General features: G+C 40.4%; 1 protein-coding gene across 1 annotated transcript; it reads right to left on the minus strand.

The window, feature by feature from the left end:
• Positions 1–1,384: 1,384 nt before the first annotated feature.
• ubtd2 (ubiquitin domain containing 2) lies at positions 1,385–19,546 on the minus strand. The gene is made up of 3 exons (XM_074673186.1): positions 19,393–19,546; positions 14,028–14,264; positions 1,385–2,861 (listed from the first exon to the last, which is right to left on the minus strand). The coding sequence occupies exons 1-3, from the start codon at positions 19,460–19,462 to the stop codon at positions 2,356–2,358; spliced, it is 813 nt and encodes a 270-aa protein (XP_074529287.1). The 5' UTR covers positions 19,463–19,546; the 3' UTR covers positions 1,385–2,355.
• Between the last annotated feature and the right edge of the window lie 270 nt (positions 19,547–19,816).

The raw sequence follows: 19,816 nt of genomic DNA on the forward strand, positions 1-19,816 counted from the left end.
AAAAGTGCGATCCAGATCCTGGCAATATTCTGGATACTAAGATCCAGAATATGAAATATGTACTGGGTCATCATAATTTTCAACACTGTCAGTTAACAAATTATGGTACAAACCTGCAACTAACACCAAATTGTAGCAGACAGTCTGCTGAAAGGGAGTATAACATAAAAGTAGGACTAAAGTGTTGGTGAGGTCTGCGCTCTCTGAGTGCTTTTCTAGACTTAGCATAGAAAGTGGTGGCAGAGGATGAATAATGCTGAACTATTTTTCAAAATATGTTTTAACTTAAAATGTGGTGTGATTTCTGTCATGATCAGAGTATATATTTTTTCCATTTCTTTGCAGATCAATCTTCTGAGAGGTTAACTGATAATAACTTGTTAGATTTATTTTTATTTTATTTTTTTCATTGCTAGGCGCTGCCCAAGTAGCTGCCTGTTGCAGTAGCTGCCTGTTGTAGTAGCTCTCTCTTCTTTGTCCGTTTCTTGTAAATTTTTTGTCTCTTTTTCGTAATTTTTGTATTTGGAGTGGATCATTACTTTGTATGGCTCATTTGTTGGTCATGGACACCAAACTTTTTGTGGCTTCAGTGATATTTTTACTATTTTTTCTCCTTTGTTTGTCTGGAGATCTTACATGTAACCATGGCTGCATTGTTTACATGTGAACTCAGCTGTTAGCAGCCTGTAGCATGTCAATGCTAACTGGTGTAAGGCCTGATGTCTTCCCACAAGGTGAGGAGAAGGAGGTGAGGATGACTTGCTGGTTCTCAGGTGTGAGCTAAGAAGTGACGACATGGACCTGTCCTTCCATCCATCGTTATTGGGGATGTAAGGTCTATCTCCAATAAGATGGACGAGCTAGCTGTGCTAACCCAGCAATAGAGGGAATACCAGAGGGCAGAGTAGCATCATGCTATTCACAGACATGGCTAACGGAGCTAACATCAGACACCAACGCCACATTGGAAGAGCTTCACCTGCAGTGAGCAGACAGGATCCAGGAGACAGAGACTGAACAGACTGCTGAAGAAGCTCAGTCCTGGACCCTGTGGAGGTGGAGGCTGGCTGAACTTGAGAATGATGGACAAACTGCCATCATCTATTTTCTTATGGACCTTTTTGCACTTTCTATACACTTTTTTAACCATTGTTTTCTTGATTGCTGCTGTGACTTCAATTTCGTTTTACTTGTTACAATGACAATAAAGTTCTATCCTATCCTAAGTGTCATCTCTATAGACTGGAGGAAAAACCAATTGTGATCACCAAACCAAAGAATAGAAGAAAATGTTGCAGTGATTGTGTTACCTGCTGCCATAAACCAGTGGCCTCCTCTAAGCACAACAACACATGAGACACAAAGAGACACAGAGATGTAAGAATAGAAACGATGATCAATTTTAATTAAAAACATTCTATTTTTAATCAAAATATGCAACTGTTTCCCATGTTCCATCCTTTTCCCACATGAATAGTGTTGTTGTGTCTTTAACATATATGAGCACCCACTCACACACACACACACACACACACACACACACACACACACACACACACACACACACACACACACACACACACACACACACACACACACACACACACACACACACACACACACACACAGGCGGACTATTTGAAGTTACTTACATGATTGCTCTGATTGTTCTGTGAAGCAGAGCGCAGTAAAGCTCAGTAAAACATTGTCATGCCCCCTGACTCACACTCCTTCGACCACACTGTGGACACATCTGTTTGCTGACAAGCTAATGCTAATCCAACGTTACAGCTGTTTGCATACTGACTGAGTCCTAATGTGAAGAAGTGACTTAGATTTCATGTTTAATTAAAAATGATTGCTGCGTATCTTTATTCCTGTCGATGTCAAGTTGTAAATGTGTTTGATGTAATGCATGTTTCACCCTGTAGCCTCATTAACACAAGTCTGATGACCTTTTCCAGCTTTGCCAGAGAGCAGAACTTGAATGGAAACACAAACATTCGAACATCAGTGACGTGAAGAAAACCCTTTAAGCCATCCGACATAGTTCTGTTTTTGTTGTTTGGTTTCCATAGGAACAGTTAAAAAGACTTCAAAAAGGTCAAAATTTTGACGTGTAAAACCAAAAGGAAGAGTCTTTTTCTCAATTCAAGAGTCCTTTTGCTCCAGCAAACAACCAACAAAGAAAGAGCTTCTCTCAAAGCAGCTTGCTGAGAAGAGAGAAATCGAGAAAAGAGGAGAGGAGAGAGTGCAAATCAAAAGAAGTCAGAATCATCCTTTTTTTCTCCCTTGTTATCCTCCTTTTATACTCATAACTTGTTGGTGTTCCCACACCCAGGCTGATGTGGGAACTTAATTCTCCACAGGTGTTGGTTCCTGGGACAGTGCAGCCACTCCCTCCTCTGGCCCTGAGGCCTCTGGTGTGTGTCCTGCCGTTGACAGCGGCTCTGGCGGTGGTGGCTGGCTGAGGATCACCTGAACCACATAGTCCCTGGAGATGTTGAGTTGGTCCAAGCGCAGTCTGTCAGTCAGAGGCCGACCTGAGAAAAACCAGCGCTGGGTCGGGGCAGGCACGCCCTCCTGACTTTGTAGACGCCGCTTCATCATTCCCACCGTGTCCGAAGAACGAACACCAAGCCGCAAGTCACGGCCCGTGGAGAGCCGGAGCCGCAGCTGGCACTCCCCTCCTGAGCTGGGGTCGCTGGCGCTGCCTGTGGACGGATCCGCAGCGCTGGAGTCTGGATCCGAACCATCTGGCTCCTCCGAGCGCTCCTCGATCATGTTGACAGGAGGAGAGAGGCAGTAGACTGGCAGCTGGTATCGATTCCCCAATTCATCGTAACATTCAGTCAGAGCTCCTGGAAGAATGAAGAAAAGTATCAGTACCTGGATATCAATTTTACAGTCTCCCGTCATCATTTCCTTACAATTAATTACTCTACTGATAGGATGGTTGTTTTTTTTAATCATTCTATTATGTTCCAGTTTTTCTCCCTTATTGTTTTTTCACACTACACTTGACTTGTCAGCTTGTTTCCTCTCCACACTGACCAGTTTCTAGCAGAAACACCAGTGGACTGGACTTTTCAGACCACAAGCAGAAACCAAAATGCTCCTGAAAAACAAACTTTTGTTTTGCTAACAAATTCTATATTCACATGTAGAGTCTTTTAACAGAAATTACCAGGGATGAAAGCCAAAAAAAGACTGAAAATTGTCAACTTATAAAACAACAAAGGCATTTTCTCTTTTTCTTTTTGAAACTTAAGATCTGGGAAGACAGATTTAAGGTTACCTCTTTTTAATAAATTTGAACCACAGTCATAGAGTAACAGAAGAAACAGACACTCTATTTTAAACTTAAACAAGATGAAATATTAAAAAAAGTCACTAAGACAGGAGGCCTGGGGGAATGCCGCCTAGAGGAATAAGTTAGCTAAACTAACATTAATTTTAGTATTTTTTTTGAGCATGTAGAGTATTATAAATGAGGGCCTTATTTTGAGACTAATTAGGACAGTGAATAAGAATCCTCCTCTTTTCTTGACCTTCAGCAGCCTGAAGAAGTAACAACACAAACATACATTTCAAACAAGTTACTAAGGTCAGTGTATCAACACATCAGGCTTTAGTTTGGAATTACAAATAAAAAAAGTTACTTTGTAAAAATGTTATCTTTTACATATTTTTATTATTATTACTACAGTTCGATCTAATCCTATTTACTGAATTGTAGCTGGATACTTTGTGAATCTCCAGGACATATGTTGAAGATATTTTGACAAATGGTGTATTCATTCAAACAAGCTTAAAGTTTGTCGTAAGAAATTTGTTTTCAGTGAATACAAGAAGGCTTTTTTCTTTTTTTTTCACATTTAGACATAACTTATACAGTACCGTGTTTTATAGCTTTGACCCATCTAGGGATGGGTTTTAATAATATTTTATTGATACCAATGCCTTTATGGATTCTGCTTATTGATCCAATTCTTTATCAATTCCTCGTGTGAATTTGCACAAAAAGTTGCTTTACAGTTTTTTGGGGGGTCGTCAATATTTAGTTAAGTTTGTCAGTAAATAAGTATGAAATTGATCTCTGGATCTGGATATCCCTGGACCTAAAAATATTGAAATAAGTAAAAATCACACATCACATGAAGTCAATGTACTGTTTTATTATATGTTATTGACTCAAGTAGGTCATTTAGTGTCTCAAAGTGGTTTTAGTGCTACTATGCATTGTTTGGGACTTTGCCATTGTTATGAATTTAGCCACAAGCCTGCATGTAGCTTTTCTTTCATTTGCCTTTGAGTATTTTGACATTTAGAGTTTTTAGTATAGTATACAAAAACTAAATGTGATATGTTTCTGTGATCAAAGTTGAATTTTTTTTCTGGAGCTGAAGTTATACCGATGTATGCTAACTGCAAGCTTATCAATGCAATTTACATATATGTTAGCATCAAGCTAGTGCTATTTCTTTGTGTGCTCAGTTCTTCTGTAAAACGAAGGTCTGGTAGCTCCGGCATAGTGTAAGGAATCGATCAGGGAATAGTAAAGCATAAAGATGAACGATGTCAATAGATCCAAACATTGCCCATCCCTAACCCTCTCAGTCATTTAAAGTAAACTAGTGCTAGCTTGTTGAGCCAGTATGTCATGTAAGAATCGTGTTATCAAACAGAAAAGTTTAGAGCGGACTTCTTAAAGAAGATAAAAGTTCTGACTGTAGCCTACACTGAAATGCCATACGACTTCTAAATTACTCTCAAAATAAAATCCACACTGTGGCTGTAAACAAATCAGATTCATTCTTAGCTCTACTGCACAAGGTAAGCTGGAAAAGTTCAAACACATAAAAGAGAACAATTAAAGTAAAATTTTCAGGATACCTCTCAGCAAATCATCTTTCCAGATAATAGAGCCAAAACCTGACCTTTGTTCAATTTTTCCTCAGTAATCTGGAATGCAGAAATGAGAGTCTGGCTGAATGGGGGAACAGAGACTGTGACAAAACCATGTTCGAGTACAAGCAGGAGAAAGCGAATGCCATGTTTCATGGGTGACATTTAAAGACATTATGTCCCTGTAGGTCAGCTGTGATTCACAGTGAAAGGGTTTTGTGGACAGAGGGGAAACATGATGTACAAGGAGGGAAACAGAAAGCTCATATAGTGGCATTTGGCTGAGGGGTAGCTGAGGGTCCACACGGGGAATTTCTTACACACCTCATAGGATGGTTAAGCTACATTTCCCTCCGTACCTGAAAACACGTAACACAACCACAGTTCCAGAGCAGGTACTTCACCCAGAGACTGGGGACTTTAGGAGAGGCTCTGCTTTTATCACCGAGTAGATTAAGAGCCTCAACAAAGTATCAGGCTACGTAATGCCTTCAAAAGACTTCTGCTCCATGGGAACTAAATTATAAGGGGATACAGTTACTGGGGTGAGCAGCATTACAAATTTCTGAGTGACTGAGCTTGAAAATAGTTTCTGATACGAAAAGCTGGTGGAATGGAGAGCAGCTTCGATGAGCTTACTAAAGCTTAAGCCTGTAGACTCAATGTAGACTGTGAAAAAATAATGGACGTCATCTTGCCTGGCTCGAAGTGAGGTCACCATAAAGACTGCTCCCCCTGGTGGCTGGCCAAAAAAAATCCATCTCCCCAGCCATTCCAGATGAGCTGTGGTCAGTCATTAAGAAATGTTTCTCACATCTGATTGTTGTGGTGATTTGAAGATTTTATTTGGCTGCCTTATATTCAAGTCCTCTGTTTCCTAAAAAGTTTTGTTTTCATTTGTTATAAGAGGTCAAAAATGAGGCCTTACAATGATTGACGGCTGCCATTCTTTTGTATTTTTTTTTGTATTCTTTTGTATTCTTTTTGTATTTTTTGCGGAAATTGTAAAAAATGTTTGGAGGAAGAGTCAAGAAGAGATAGGACTCTCAAAAAAAACCCATATGTTTTTGTAACCCCTCTTTCAAAATCTTTCTCAAAAAAAAAAAAAAAAAACCCCATGAGGAAATAGCTCATTAATGTATAGGAACACACTTTGAAAGGGCACAGAAATGTTACAATGCATGAATTAATATTTTTTCCCACTCCAAGTGATACCCTTATCTGTACCTGAACAGAACTTGAACTCAAAACTCTGTGTTTTTGAAGAAGGAAAAAAAAGTCAATTACAATAGTTTAGAAAAACAACACTTAAAAAAAAATGGGACAAGATAACCCTTTATCTGTCCCACAGCATGGTCATTTACAGAATTACAGTCATATTTTTGAGGGGAAGTGGGGTTTAAAGAGAAGCAATAACGAGATCCTAACCCTCTACAGTTAATGCTCTTCCTTGTTGTGAATTACAGCCAATGATCTTTCTATAAGAGCGTTAGCTCTGTGGGAGGTTCAGCAGAGAACTAGGAATTTATTATCTTCTTCTTTGCTGCAATTAAACCTGCAAATCTGATCTTTCTCAAGGCCAATGTAGTTTTATCTCTGAGAGCAGAGTCATTGTTATATACACATGAGGAATGTTGAGAGATGCTTTCAAGGCAATTGGCTACTTTAGACCAAAGATTAGATTTAGAAAATTAAAAGGATGTTCCCAACAGAGATTGAGATTTCTACCAACAGGAACTTGGTTACATGTAGAGCAGTTTGAAGCATCTGTATGGTGTTTGACAGTATAGACAACTTACAGTATATTGAATAATTTAATGTATAAATATACAAATATATTGGTCTACAATAGGTTTAATGGAGTTTAAGGTTTTGACTTTAAAGATCATGGGTCCAAATTCTGGTTACCTTTAGAGGTGTTTTACATTCGAAGAAAAAGTCTATTAATGGTGAACACCAGTCTAGAAGTAGTGTTCAGTGGATGAGAGGATAAAGACACTTCTCATTAAAGTCTGTGAGCTCAGGTGGCTGATCTCAATGGCAATTTTTTTTAATACAAGAAGACATAAATCATTGGTACATCAGTTTGACTAAAGGACTTGTGCAAAAAAAGAAACATCTGCCGGGACGAGCAGTCAGACGTGCTGAAATATCTGAGGTCAGATATCTAGGTATTTGTAACACTTTCTCATCAAGTGGTTTTTGGTGAGTGGTATTGATGTAGGGTGCTAACAACGTGTTACTACATAGTCCAGTAAAAATGAAGGGGGCTCTGTCTACATGCTTGTCCCCCCTTCTCTCTTTTGCTCTGACATTCAAAGCTAGACCAAGTCCTGAGGCATAACGCGGCCTTTTTGTCCTCACCTTGACCACAGCAGCTGTCATTTGAGAGCAGCGAACAACATCCTGTGGTTTCTGCTGACTCATCTCTCTCCCTCTCTCCTTCCCCACACTCGCTGTCAAATTGCTATTATACTCATAATACAACGCTGGAGCGTTGCAGTAACCTTTTGCAACAATGTTTACAAGAAAGACTGCGAAGGGGAGTCGTACCTTAGGGGGAGTTCTTACCCCAGTCTTCTTCTTAAATAGGTTTAAGTGTTTCTGCAGGGTGACATCATTAAAACATTGAGGGTAAAGTAGGTATGGTTACGCTGCAACACACTGAATGTCTTTTTAAATAACATCCACCCCTTTTCTCTTTATCATTTCATTTAAAATCTGTTTCTTTTCGATATTTTCCTATGTATATTTATTGTGTAGTCCCATATGTGATTTTGAACATTTGTGTGATGTATGTCAATGGGTGTAAATACTCTTTAAAAACAATAAATAAATTGATTAAAAAACAAAATAAATAAATAATTTAAACTAAGGCCTGTATCCAATGGAAGACAGGACAATTTCTATGTCTTTACTACCCCTCTTGTATAGTTTTTCTCCTCCAGCCAGCCTGACCTCAGCGTTTATGCTTCAGCTGCAGAATGCTAATAGATACCAGGTGGTGCTGATTCCTTTGATTTTGAGGATTTATTCAACATCCCTAAAAAATAGGAAGAGCAGCCCAGCACCAAATTAAAGCAACACATTTAATGATCAAAGCAGGAACTTTTGCTTTTCATGGACAGTGCTTGGTTTCTGCAAAGTTGTTTTCATTTGTTTAGTAACAGCAGTTTCAAATGATGTGTCTGAAAACATTAAACATACAATGAGGTGATTCTGGGAGCATTTATAGTGGGCTGAATGGATGCCAACACGTTGAGAACCAGCTGATACAAACTGTCCCAGCTTTTTAGAGCCAGTTAAGATGTGGATCCACAACTTTAGTCTAATTATTACACGTGACTAAGAGGATCAAGACGACACAAATCTAAAGAGTGGAGAGTTTCTGTTGTGTATACAGCGGGGGCTCGAAGAAACCATTAATACTCGGTTCCATTTTTTGGAGTGCAGCAACAAAGTCTGCTATACAATATGGTTCGACAGATTTCTATGATCCCCTGAGTTTTCGTCTAATGCACCATATTTGCAGCTTATAGTCCCTGAATTTAAATACATTCACCCTGTTTCTTCTGCCCACAGCACAAACCAACTGTAAGGACAGTATTGCAATTCTTACGCAGTTTCTTTTAAATGTCTTATTTTTATGTAACAGCTTTTAAATATATCAGTAAGTGTTAAATACTGTGAGCTGGCTACTCTCATTTTTCTAAAGATGGTGACACAGTGCCAAAACTGTAATGAACTGACGCTGGAATGGTAAAGTACAAAAAGGGAAATAAAAAGGGATGACTCTGGGTTGTAAATACTTTAGTGGTGTGGTTGTTCTTTGTGTCAGGGAGCTGGATGAGTATAAAGTGACATCAGACCTGGGGAATCCACAGCTGGAGCCGTGCAGGATCTGATCTGACTGAAAGTACTCAAAGGAAACTGATAGGACACGCACAGCCTGCATGCACATGAATGGAGAGGATGTCTGCTTGTACCTACTTTACCCCAGACTAACCCAGATAGATAGTTTTTACTGTTATTTTTGGCCTACCAGCTGAATAGTCGTGCATATTAGGTAAAGAGTACACTTCCTGCCGGCCGCCACAAATAACCTGCTTCTGAGCAAAAAAATGTCTAGACATTTAATCAGAGCTTTGCAACTATGTGAGATTTCGAATCATTTTTTCTTTGCTGTTTAAATAAAGCAAAGTCCACGTCATTGACTGCATCTTAAAAGATGATTAGCCTTTGATTCTCCTGTTATATTACTGTAGGTGGGCTCAAGACCTGCAACAAGCCACCAGGGGGAGCTCTAAAAGTTATAGCTTCACTCAAGATAACTGTTATGTTTTTTTTATATACAGTCTGGTGCAGACTCATATTTTACAGGATTCAACAATCAATTCCCCCTCCACACATTTAGCATTTTGGACAGGACTGGATGTAGAAGACACCCAACACAGAGCCAAAAAACAGAGTAAAGGAGGAAGCTGCAGAGGGTGGTTTTGCAAAGCAACACCAACGTGGTGAGTTTTCTGAAGGTTGACACATTGCCTACTTTTTGCGGTTCAAGAAATACTGTGGTTTATGAAAAAAGATTTGTGGTAACACAAGACCCAATCACTGGTGTTCTCAGTGAAAGACAAAGACTTTGCTTACCCAATACCTGCAATAATGAGTCTGTGGGGACATACAGGTTTGGAAACATCATGTTTCAAATCATTCCAGCCAGCTTTCCGGCCCAAAGCCGCGTTTCTAGCAAGCAGTCCCGTTTACATCAGTGCGAGTTGGCTTGGTTAAGCTTGGTTCTGTTTGCATTTCCACAGCCACCGTGCCCCCTTGTGGTAAACTGGACGCCAACAGCTGCGTCACCAGTCGCATAATAGCGTGACACAGTGTACCCTGCTAATAAATCCAACGAGAAAGAAAAACGCGACACAGTAAACAAAAAGCAAAGATGGAAGACATGCAGCATTTCGTCTTCTTTGTGATTGTCACGTGGCTCTTTGATAAAAAGTGCAATCAAGCTTTGTTTCAGAGAAGATTGTGCTGCCAGGAGAAATACAGCTGCTGTCGCACGGCAAGTGACGATTCTTTCGACCAATCAACGGTCTGGAGTGTTGCAGCTCCACCTTCTGAGATTGGATCGGTTTAGTCTGGCACCCCCATGGCAGGGTGCCAAAAAGTGGGACAGCTCGTCTTGGTTATTTGGGGTCTGTCTAGGGATTAGTCAGTGGAGACACCGTACAAGTTACCTCCTTCAATGTCTATACAACCATTTCTCTGCTCCTGACCTCATCAGAACCTTCCCGATTGGCATTAAAAATATCAAGCATGTTTAATATTTATGATTCCTGGTTGGACGGCCTCCAACCGAATACTCCCTGATGGCTGATGAAGTTGATAAGCCTCTATATCTGTTTATCTTGTGAAGTCACGTTCGACCACCCAACTCTCAGAGTTCTCATGTCTATGGATGGCCCTGGTGGTCCGATGGAATCGTCTCGTATGTGTGATTCAAGGATTGTTGGGCTAAAAATCAGTCTGAACTCTCTTTATGAGTGTGGGTCCCAGTAAAGATTTATAAGTCATCCGGTGTGTCTTAGGCCTCTCTCAGCCTGTTTAGTCATACAAAAGTTTCAGACCTTCACTTTCACTGCTAACGCATATCTGACCTCTTGCATTAAGGTCTACAGAAAGGGGAAAACCACGGTCATCCTCAGAAAACACTGTTGTGCAGCCCAGAACTTACCAAAAAAGATAACCTGTCCCTTTTCCAGTGTTAGTATTACAGCTCTGAGGGATTTTGAAACAGAAATCAAGGAAATGATTCACATCCACAAATTGAAAGTGGAGCGGGGCAGCCGGTAATTGCTGCATGGAGACACTGGGGTTCCTGAATCAGAGCCCTGTCAATTTTATCGATTTGTTCCATTTGGAAGCTCTCTTGTATGCTTCAGAAGAGGTACTATCTTTGGGATACTCTGGTGAGTGATTACCTCATTAAATTCTACTTTGAGAAGGCTGAAGACACAGTCCTTTTCATGTATTATTCATTGATTCCCTCCTCAGAATACACCGTCTGAGAGCTGAACTCTAAAGTGCGGTTCACTGGGATTCACACAGAGGTTTTTGACTCAGGTTCCTTTTGAATGTTCCTTTTTTTGAAAACTGAACAAAGACAGGAGACGACACTCACCCAAACAGAGATGAGTACAGCAAAGATAACTTCCTGTTTGTGAAACTTTACATGACACAAGAAACCAAGAGGTCTCACGTGAGACTTCCTGAGCAAGCACTTCTATACCCTACAGCCTTTTACCTCTATTATGCAATACACGTTTGAAGTCAATTGTAAAGCAATTTATGATCACTGCTAATTCAACTTGAAATGTTTTTCAATGGATATGGTTCGCTGCTTTTGCCGTTGTTTTGTAGCACCCACAAAGAGCTCTTTTGTTTTCTTTGTCCATGTGTTGTTGGAAAGTAGTCGGCGTCGGACAAAATATCCAAATTGCAGTGATTGTCCATTTTGACTTGCGTGTAACCACCAATGATTCCCCCAAACTCCAGTACTTAGTTTAAACCATTTAGACCTGATGCAGCATTCGCACGTTTTTACCTTTAAAGCTGGATGCAACTTAAGGTCATATCAGACATTATTAAGACATGTGACTCATGAAACATGCTGTGATTGGCTGAAATGCATGTTGGGGAATTGGCATGCATGTCTTGGGATTTTTTTTATATTCATACAGAGGAAGTGGAAAGTTTGGGTTAATTTTAATTTCTTTTTACGACTGAGTTTTTGACATCTAATATAAATGGCACTGCCTGAAATTACCTACACTTCATGTGGCATCCAGTCTCACAGGTCTATATGTATAAATGCTGCATCTGGTATGCATGGGTTAAAAAAGGTCCAGCGTCTTGAACAGATGTCGATCCCATTTTAAGTCATGGTTTCACACGGTGGTGCTTATGTCATGAATGAGGTCAATGTGAGCTGACGTTATGTCATCTGACTGCAGCAAAACAGAAGATGATGTCAAGATAACGTTTCACATGGGTGAAAAAGCAGAAAGGTACCATCTACTCTGAAATCATGAAGAAGAAAGAGTCTGCATCGTGATACTATAGTTGTCAAGGGCACATTTTACTAAACTAGTCTAACGTATTTTACCCTTTCATACCGTATTGTATCCTGCTGTTGTGGCATATTTTGTGGTACCTTACAGAATGGTTTTAAACGTGTCAAATTCTGACATAAAAAATCGTATCATTTCAATCTACTCAGAGTGTGTTGTATCCAATTATGTTATACTGATTGTATTGTATATTTCATATCAAATTGTACGCTGCTGAATTGTGCTGTGTCATATTGTGTTTTATCATATCAAGTTTCATATTGTCATTTAAAATCACATTTAAGCTGCGTTTCCACCAAGCAGTCCAGGTCGGTCCAGTACGGTTTAGGACAGTTTGATACAGTTAAGCCTGATCCCGTTTGCGTTTCCACAGCAAACTGTGCTCTCTCATGGTGGGTGGCGTGTAAGCCGGATGTCGAAAGCCGCAGCTGGTTAACAATAGCATGACACCGTAGCAGCACGACACAGTGTACCCCGCTAATAAATTCAACGAAGAAGAAAAACACGACACAGTAAACAAAGAGCATAGATGGAAGACATGCAGCATTTCGTCCTCTCTGTGATTGGCATGTAGCTCTTTGATACAAAGTGCAATCAAGCTTCGTTTCAGAGAAGTCTGTGTGCCGCCAGGAGAAATGCAGCTGCTGTCGGGGTAGGTGACGATTCTTTCGACCAATCAACAGTCTGCAGTGTGTTGCTCCACCTTCCGAGAGCGGATCGCTTCAGTCTGGCACCCATACGAAAGGGTCCCAAAAAAGTAGGTCGGCTCATCTCGGTCAGTGAAACACCGCAAAATGTGCGCCCTACCAAGATGAACCGAACCGGTCTGCTTGGTGGAAATGCGGCTTTATTGTATCTTATGGTATAGATTCCTATTATGTCATTATGAATCACGTTTTGTTGTCTTTTAATGTAACTCTTCAAATTGAATTCTATCATGTTGTATCAAATTGAGTTGTATTTTAATATCACTTATATTCTATTGTACTGCATCACTTTGCATTGATATAATATTGTACTTAATATTGCTTTGTACATAATAATAATAATAATATAATATCCTTTATTTAACAAGGTAAGAAAACTCATTGAGATTTAAAACCCTTTTTTCAAGAGTGACCTGGCAAAGTATAGTTGTATAGAGATGTACCGTATCATACTGTTCCTTAGAATATTGATAACAATGTTTCATATAAAAAGTAACCCTGCAAATCCCATCTCAAGGAAATACTGTTTTTTTTAGATATTGGTACATTTACCAGTTCTTCTTTTATCATTTTGTTTTCCAATTGCTTTGTGGTTTTTTTAATCAATATGTTTCCACGGGTTTCTGAAAACAATGAAAATTTGGAATTTAATTTCCCACAGCCCACATCAATGTCTTCATAAATGTTTTTGGGCGGTACTTTAATCACAGTACAATTTTGTTTCTAGCCCTAAACACAAAAATATTCACTGTCACATCATGTCTGAATAACAAACAAAATCATCAAAGGCTGATTCTTATAAAGCCTGAAGCAAAGAGGTACGACTGTTTTTAACCACTAATTATTTTAAATCAACTTTTTTCTCGAACCTGCCAACTTCTTCAGCTCTGTACCAGCAGCACACAGAAAAACTAGAATGTTTCTCATCTTAATCCCTGATTTAAGTTTATTCATTTCTGTCGCCTCTTCAGAAATCCATCATCTAACAGCTAAATCAAGATCTTGGCACCTTGAAAAAAGAAAACACATTAAAGCTCCAAAGCACAAAAATGAGATGTGAAGTCTTTTATAAGACTTGAGCTATAATGAGATTCTCTACAGCTGACTTGCAGAGTTTTTATTTGTTACTCAAGAGCTTCAGGAGAAGAAAACAAAATTTGTTCTGTGATGATCACTAATAGCAACGCCCATCATGAAGTCCACCCAGCTGTATTTTATGAGGAGCTAAACAAACACGCTCTGAGACATCTGCCAGTGTGGAAATGTGTGTTACCGTGTGGCAGTGTGATGCTGGCCCCATCCAGGATGGCCTGAGCCAGCAGGTGGTCGTTGCTCTCAAAAGCGCTGGCCGCAGCCCGCAGTGCATCCCAGATCTCCTTCCGGCCCTCGAACGCTGGCGCTGTATCCCAGAACTCATCTCTCTTGCTGCGCAGCTGGCCTTCAGTCATCGGGTAGTCACTTTTCCATTTAGGCCGCTCTCTCTTCAGGGGCTGGTTACGCCCTAGAGCCACTAAGAGGGAGGAGAAGAGAGGCAGAGCCATAAAGACATGGAGAGAGGAGGACAGGAGGGTGTGAAGAAAATGAAGGGGAGGAAGGAGAAGTGAGACAAAAAAGTCATTAAAAGGAGAATAAGAGAAGGGTGTATGAAAGGAGGCAAAAAGACGATTCAAATGAGATGGAATGAGAAGGATGAGAGTGATAAGGAAATTAGGAAACATAATGTAAAGGATGACAAAGAAAGGGTGAGAGTGTGGGGAAAAAGAGGTCAAAAAATCAGATGAAAAGAGAGGATGAAAAGGGAATGAAAAGAAGAAAAAAGAGGGAAAAGAAAGGGTTAATAGTGATCTGAAAAATACATGAAGCAGAACAGAAGCTTGGTGTGTTTTGTTGCTAAACTCGGTAAAAAGGTTAAGGTTCTAACATCTCGCAGCGCTCCATCTGCAGCAGAACGGCTGATAAATAATAACACCATCTGGATCAACACTGAAGGGGACGACAGGTATGAGACAGGCTGTTTTTGTGTGTGTGTGTGTGTGTGTGTGTGTGTGTGTGTGTGTGTGTGTGTGTGTGTGTGTGTGTGTGTGTGTGTGTGTGTGTGTGTGTTTTACAGAAAAGAGAGAGAGAAGGCAGATCAAGGTGTTGAGTTACACCTGCTGCTGGTACACATGTACCCTGATGATCACCGTCAAAGAACACCAACCTTCAATGGACTGTTTGCAGTAAACAAGACCTCTAACTGACTGACTGTCTACACTTTTCCACCATTTAGTTTACTTTAATACCAGACACAGCCATAAGTGTGTGAAATTATAGAGAGCATTTTCTCAGGTGAAAGTTAATCAGCACAGGGGGCTGCATGATGTTGGGGCTAGCTATGCCAATGTCAGTTACACTATGAAAATAGTTTGCACCACCCAGCTGCAGAATCTGTGATCAGCATTGGCAAATACACTGGTTTTCATTTTCTGAAGTGGTTGTAAAGGGCACTTTTCAAGGTTTAAACTGTCTCTTGTGGAACCTTCTAAGTAGCTTCACATGAGTCACAACTAAAAAAATATTTTTTTCAGCCTCTATTGGATATGCTTGATTTTAGCTGCTGTCACTTTAAGGCTTCCCACTCCACGAACCTCCTTCTTCTGATTGGCCAGCCCTCTGGAGGCTTCTTGGAAAAAAAAAACTGTCGGCAGACCTTGGTAACTGAAGCCCACTTTTTCAAAGTGTCATGAACTAGTTAGAAAATCCTCATGTTTAAAATGCTGTAAAGCACAACACTCCCTCTTTAAGTGTTTTCTGACCTTTGGACAAGAAGGTCAGTCTGTATTTTGATTTACAAATGAACAAACAGGAAAAAAGTCCCTTTATTGGCATGCATGGTATAGTTTCTAAGGAAAAACAAAACAAAACAAATGTTTGTCATAAAAGAACAAAGGCATTTTTAAATAAAGCTGTACAACTTGCAGTTTAGTAAAAGTAATAGTAATCTGCTTCAAGTTTCTGCCTGAATTCCTGTGTACTTGAATGTTACGGCCGACTGGCCCGCTTGGCTGTGTTCTAAATTAGCCTACTTTCCAGCTCATCTGTCTGCTCATAATTTAATAATTTACATTACACAATAGCCTACTTTCCTGCCTTTTAGTAATTCCTGAGAATCTTCAGGGATGCATATGGGCCAGAAAGTGTGAAAGATGAATTTTTCACCAAAGTTTAAGTTGGTAAATCTTATTTTTACACCTGCTTTGGTGAGAACATATACACATGCTCATGTGAAACTGCTCCATCTCTGTCATCATCAAGCAAAGTGTCAGGTAACAGCTGCCTATCTATTCATCTGTTTAGCTTCTTGTTACCACAAACACAGAAATCCACACTCTCTTCTTTTTGACAAAAGGATCCCTGAAACCTGTTTGTGGGAGATAGTCAAACAGTTGTCTCAACAGATGTAGCACCAAAAGGAAGACAAGAGTTAAACTGTGACAGATCTTAGCATCTTAAAATGCTCTGTCTCGGCCCCTTAACCCAGCTTCATTTCCCAGACTGTGATTAAAATAACTCTTCAATTCTCAAACCTCTTCTAAGACATCCAGGAACCAAATGCACCAAGTTATCCCAGCACCACAGCTGTAAAAAAAAACTCAAGAAAAAGAGCCAGACATTAAGATACATGTTATCTCAACACAGCATCCCCAGTCTGACTCTGTGCTTTGCGTCTGATAGGTGTATCTGTCTCAAAAACACAGTCAGTTCTTTCCTGGAGGGAACAGCATGCATGTGTCTGTACCGGCCCACGTCCACAAGACGTCATGGACTGCTCTTACATCACACTTCTCCAATCTTCTGGCTCACTCTTCATACCACATTCATCAAGTCCAATGTACATTCACAAACACAAACGGCACTGTCATGGCTTGACACATATGCTCACAAATACTAAAAAAAAAAAATTAAAAAAAAGCTATTCCTCTGAGGGCAAGCTGTGGTGTAGTGCCTTTGTGAAAGATACTCCGACATGCAGACTGCTGGAGCCACTGAACTGACAATTCCTCCACTAGTGATCGACCCGCTTTACTCCTGAGCCATGGTTGCATCATTTCTTGTGAATGCTTTAACTAAAGGCGAGCTGTGCTCCCTGTTATATACTAAATGTATGGTAATTGATTTAAAAAATCATGTTATGAAGATTAAGTTGAATGTATTATTTGGAGATTTGGAACAAAGTACAATAACATCACTTGAGCTTACACTTTTTAAGTTTCCATAATTTACAAACAGTCCAGGAAACTGATTTCCCAATTTGGTTTACCACATCATTACCTCAGTACTTCTCCTTATGGCGCTACTTATATCAATTCATCTCTTATTGCATTCTTTGGTTAATCTGATATCTTGATGCACTGTAATGCATTAGCTTTGCAATTCAATAATCCCTGTAGAAACACTGTATCGTGACATCATTGTGGGTAACACACCAGATAACATATCGTGAGTAATCCTGAAATTCTCACCCAAATTGCTCAGATGTTTTGCCTCTGCGCAACAATTGCAATGATGCAAATAGTTATCTGTTTTTTAAGTTTCAAATTCAGCAAGTTAAAGACGCTGAAGATGTGTTTGAGCTTCTATTTAAAAACTCAGACATATTTTAATAAATGGAACTGCCACAATAAAACTTGTGGCAGCTACTTTTTTATCTTTGGTTTATAATGGTTTTGTTTTTGCATGCTGTTTACCAGGGAGCTACAAAGTTCAGTACAAAGCTAAAGTCTATAAGTCGTCACTGCTCCTTGTATGCTGATGTTACCTGGCCCTAACTGACTACCTATAGACTAAATGACTGGCATGTCCTTATTTATAAAGTGATTCTTAACTTGCATTTGAGAAATGATGGAAGCTAAAGTCTCTACTCTGTGATCCAGTCACAAACTTGTATTTGCTCTCTGTCCCCGTTTTATCTTGAAACTGGGAAAATGAGTTTTAGGTCCCATGCTCCTGCACCAGTACTTTGCTGCAAGAAAATTTCAGTGAGCTGCCCTCTTTGGATGTTTTTTTAAAAGCAGGCTGAAGGTGCTGGAGAAAGATTTATCAGTTTGTAGATAATTAGACTGATGACTCTCTGTTATGTGATCCAGAATATCTTGACAATTTTAAATTGTGTTGTTTGTTATGACTTGGTTGAAATTTTCTGCTTCCTGCCTTTGCCAGGACACTCTCACTCAGTGTTGCCAGATTTGGGAGATATTTCCGCCCAATCACGTTCCAAAACCTGCCCACTTCCGCAACCGCCCGATAGTGTTTTACACACGAAGACATATAATATTTTAATAAACGTGGATTTAAATGCATTTACAGTATCAAACATTTAAGCCCAAATGGCAAGTTGTATTATTACAGACAGTGCATGTCACAGAAAATGTGGAAAAAATGCACCTCCTGTATCCCAGTGCCAGGCCCAAGTTGAGCACGAGGGCTTCTGTCAGGCTTCTGTGTCGGCGCACTATGCTAGTTTGTTGATGTGACATCACGTTGTTATGGCGACATTGATAGCAACTGAATAACTAACTGCAAATAATTGTGTTTTTAATTGAATATAATACGAGTGAATGAAGTATTCTGAATTTTGTATTTGTACTGTTTTTAAACCATAAAATAACAGTTTGTTGTGCTGTTTCCATAGCATAAAAAAACGCCAGATGTTGGCAAAAGCAGCCCAAATATTATATACCCGCCCAATGCAATTTTTCCCCGCCAGATGTCATCAAAAGCAGCCCAATTTGGCGGAAAACCGTAAAATCTGGCAACACTGCTCTCACTGAGTTTTTCCTGGTTAAATAAAAAGAAAGAAAAATAGATGTAATGCTTTTGGGGGAACAATGTTAAGATCTGGCAAAGCAAAAGCCAAAAACAAACTTTTCAGAGAATATATTCAGTGACTCAGGTTTTGAGTGCTGTTCTGTTCAGTGCTCTCTAAAAATGTGCTGAATCCATTGTGAAGTCTGGTTCCACTTTGTTTTTGTCACAGACTTTGGGCTGCATGCTGTTTCCAGCTCTCAGCTTTTGTCTAAATCAGACTGCAATAAACACGGCTCTTATCATCAAGCAGAGGCAACCTTTAAGTTTTGACACCTCCTCCTGTTTTCTCTCCAACACTTTCCAGCAGTAAACACCTTATACAACAGAGTCAATAAAAACAAGAGCCTGACATTAATCATAAAAGCACTGGGTATGAAGCTACCAGCTACTCCAAAGCAGCCCCGGAGTCTGGACCTAATTTAAATCAGACTGTATCACTCCAGTGCATGCCATTCTCGTCTGTGACCCATATTTGTTATGCAGAGACGCTAGCATGCTAACAGGGCTAGCCGGCTAGCTCAGTCAACACTTAAGAACAAAGGGAGGAAGCCACGCACAGTGGATATTTCCCACTTTGTGAAGTGGCGATGAGCCGTCATTTGGCGCTTCAAGGGCCGCTGTGTGGAGGGAGATAACCCGCGAGAGCTGCTGCCTGTCTGCGGCTCTGTCTGGCTTCAGTATAAAGGGAAGAGACCTCCAGCCAGGACAACATGCAGCAAGCCCAGAGGACCCCCACCTCCCCTCCAAAAATTAGACAAGCTGCAAGGCGCTAAAAGACATCGATAAGTTACCTCCAGTGCCGTCCGAGTTCTCGTTTAAGCTGCCCGAGGAGTCGTGGTGGCTCCCGACACAGCCACCCATGGATGTTTCAGCAGAGCAGCCCGGGCTAGGTAGCTCTCCCCCCGGCCCACAGCTAGAGCTACATCCACTAGCCCCTCTCTCTCGTTTTCCTCTCCTCCCCCCTCCCCTCCTCTTCTCTTCCCTTCCCCTCTCCTTCCTGCCTCCCTTTCTCCTCGTCTCCTCCTGTCCTCCTTTCCTCTCTTTCTTTTAGCATTGGCGGGGCTCAGCGGGCATCATCATCCTCTTCTTCATCTCTGGGGAAGAAGGATTGAAGAGGAAGAAAGACATCGTTACAAGGTGACCGAGAGAGGAGTGAAAAAGAATGAACAAAGGAGTGCACAGCTGTCTCCTTGAGGGCACTTAGTGATTGACTTC

Source organism: Halichoeres trimaculatus, unplaced genomic scaffold (assembly GCF_033239565.1).
Source record: "Halichoeres trimaculatus isolate MK-OKI-2021-1 unplaced genomic scaffold, fHalTri1.1 fHalTri1_scaffold_6, whole genome shotgun sequence".
NCBI lineage: Eukaryota > Metazoa > Chordata > Actinopteri > Labriformes > Labridae > Halichoeres > Halichoeres trimaculatus.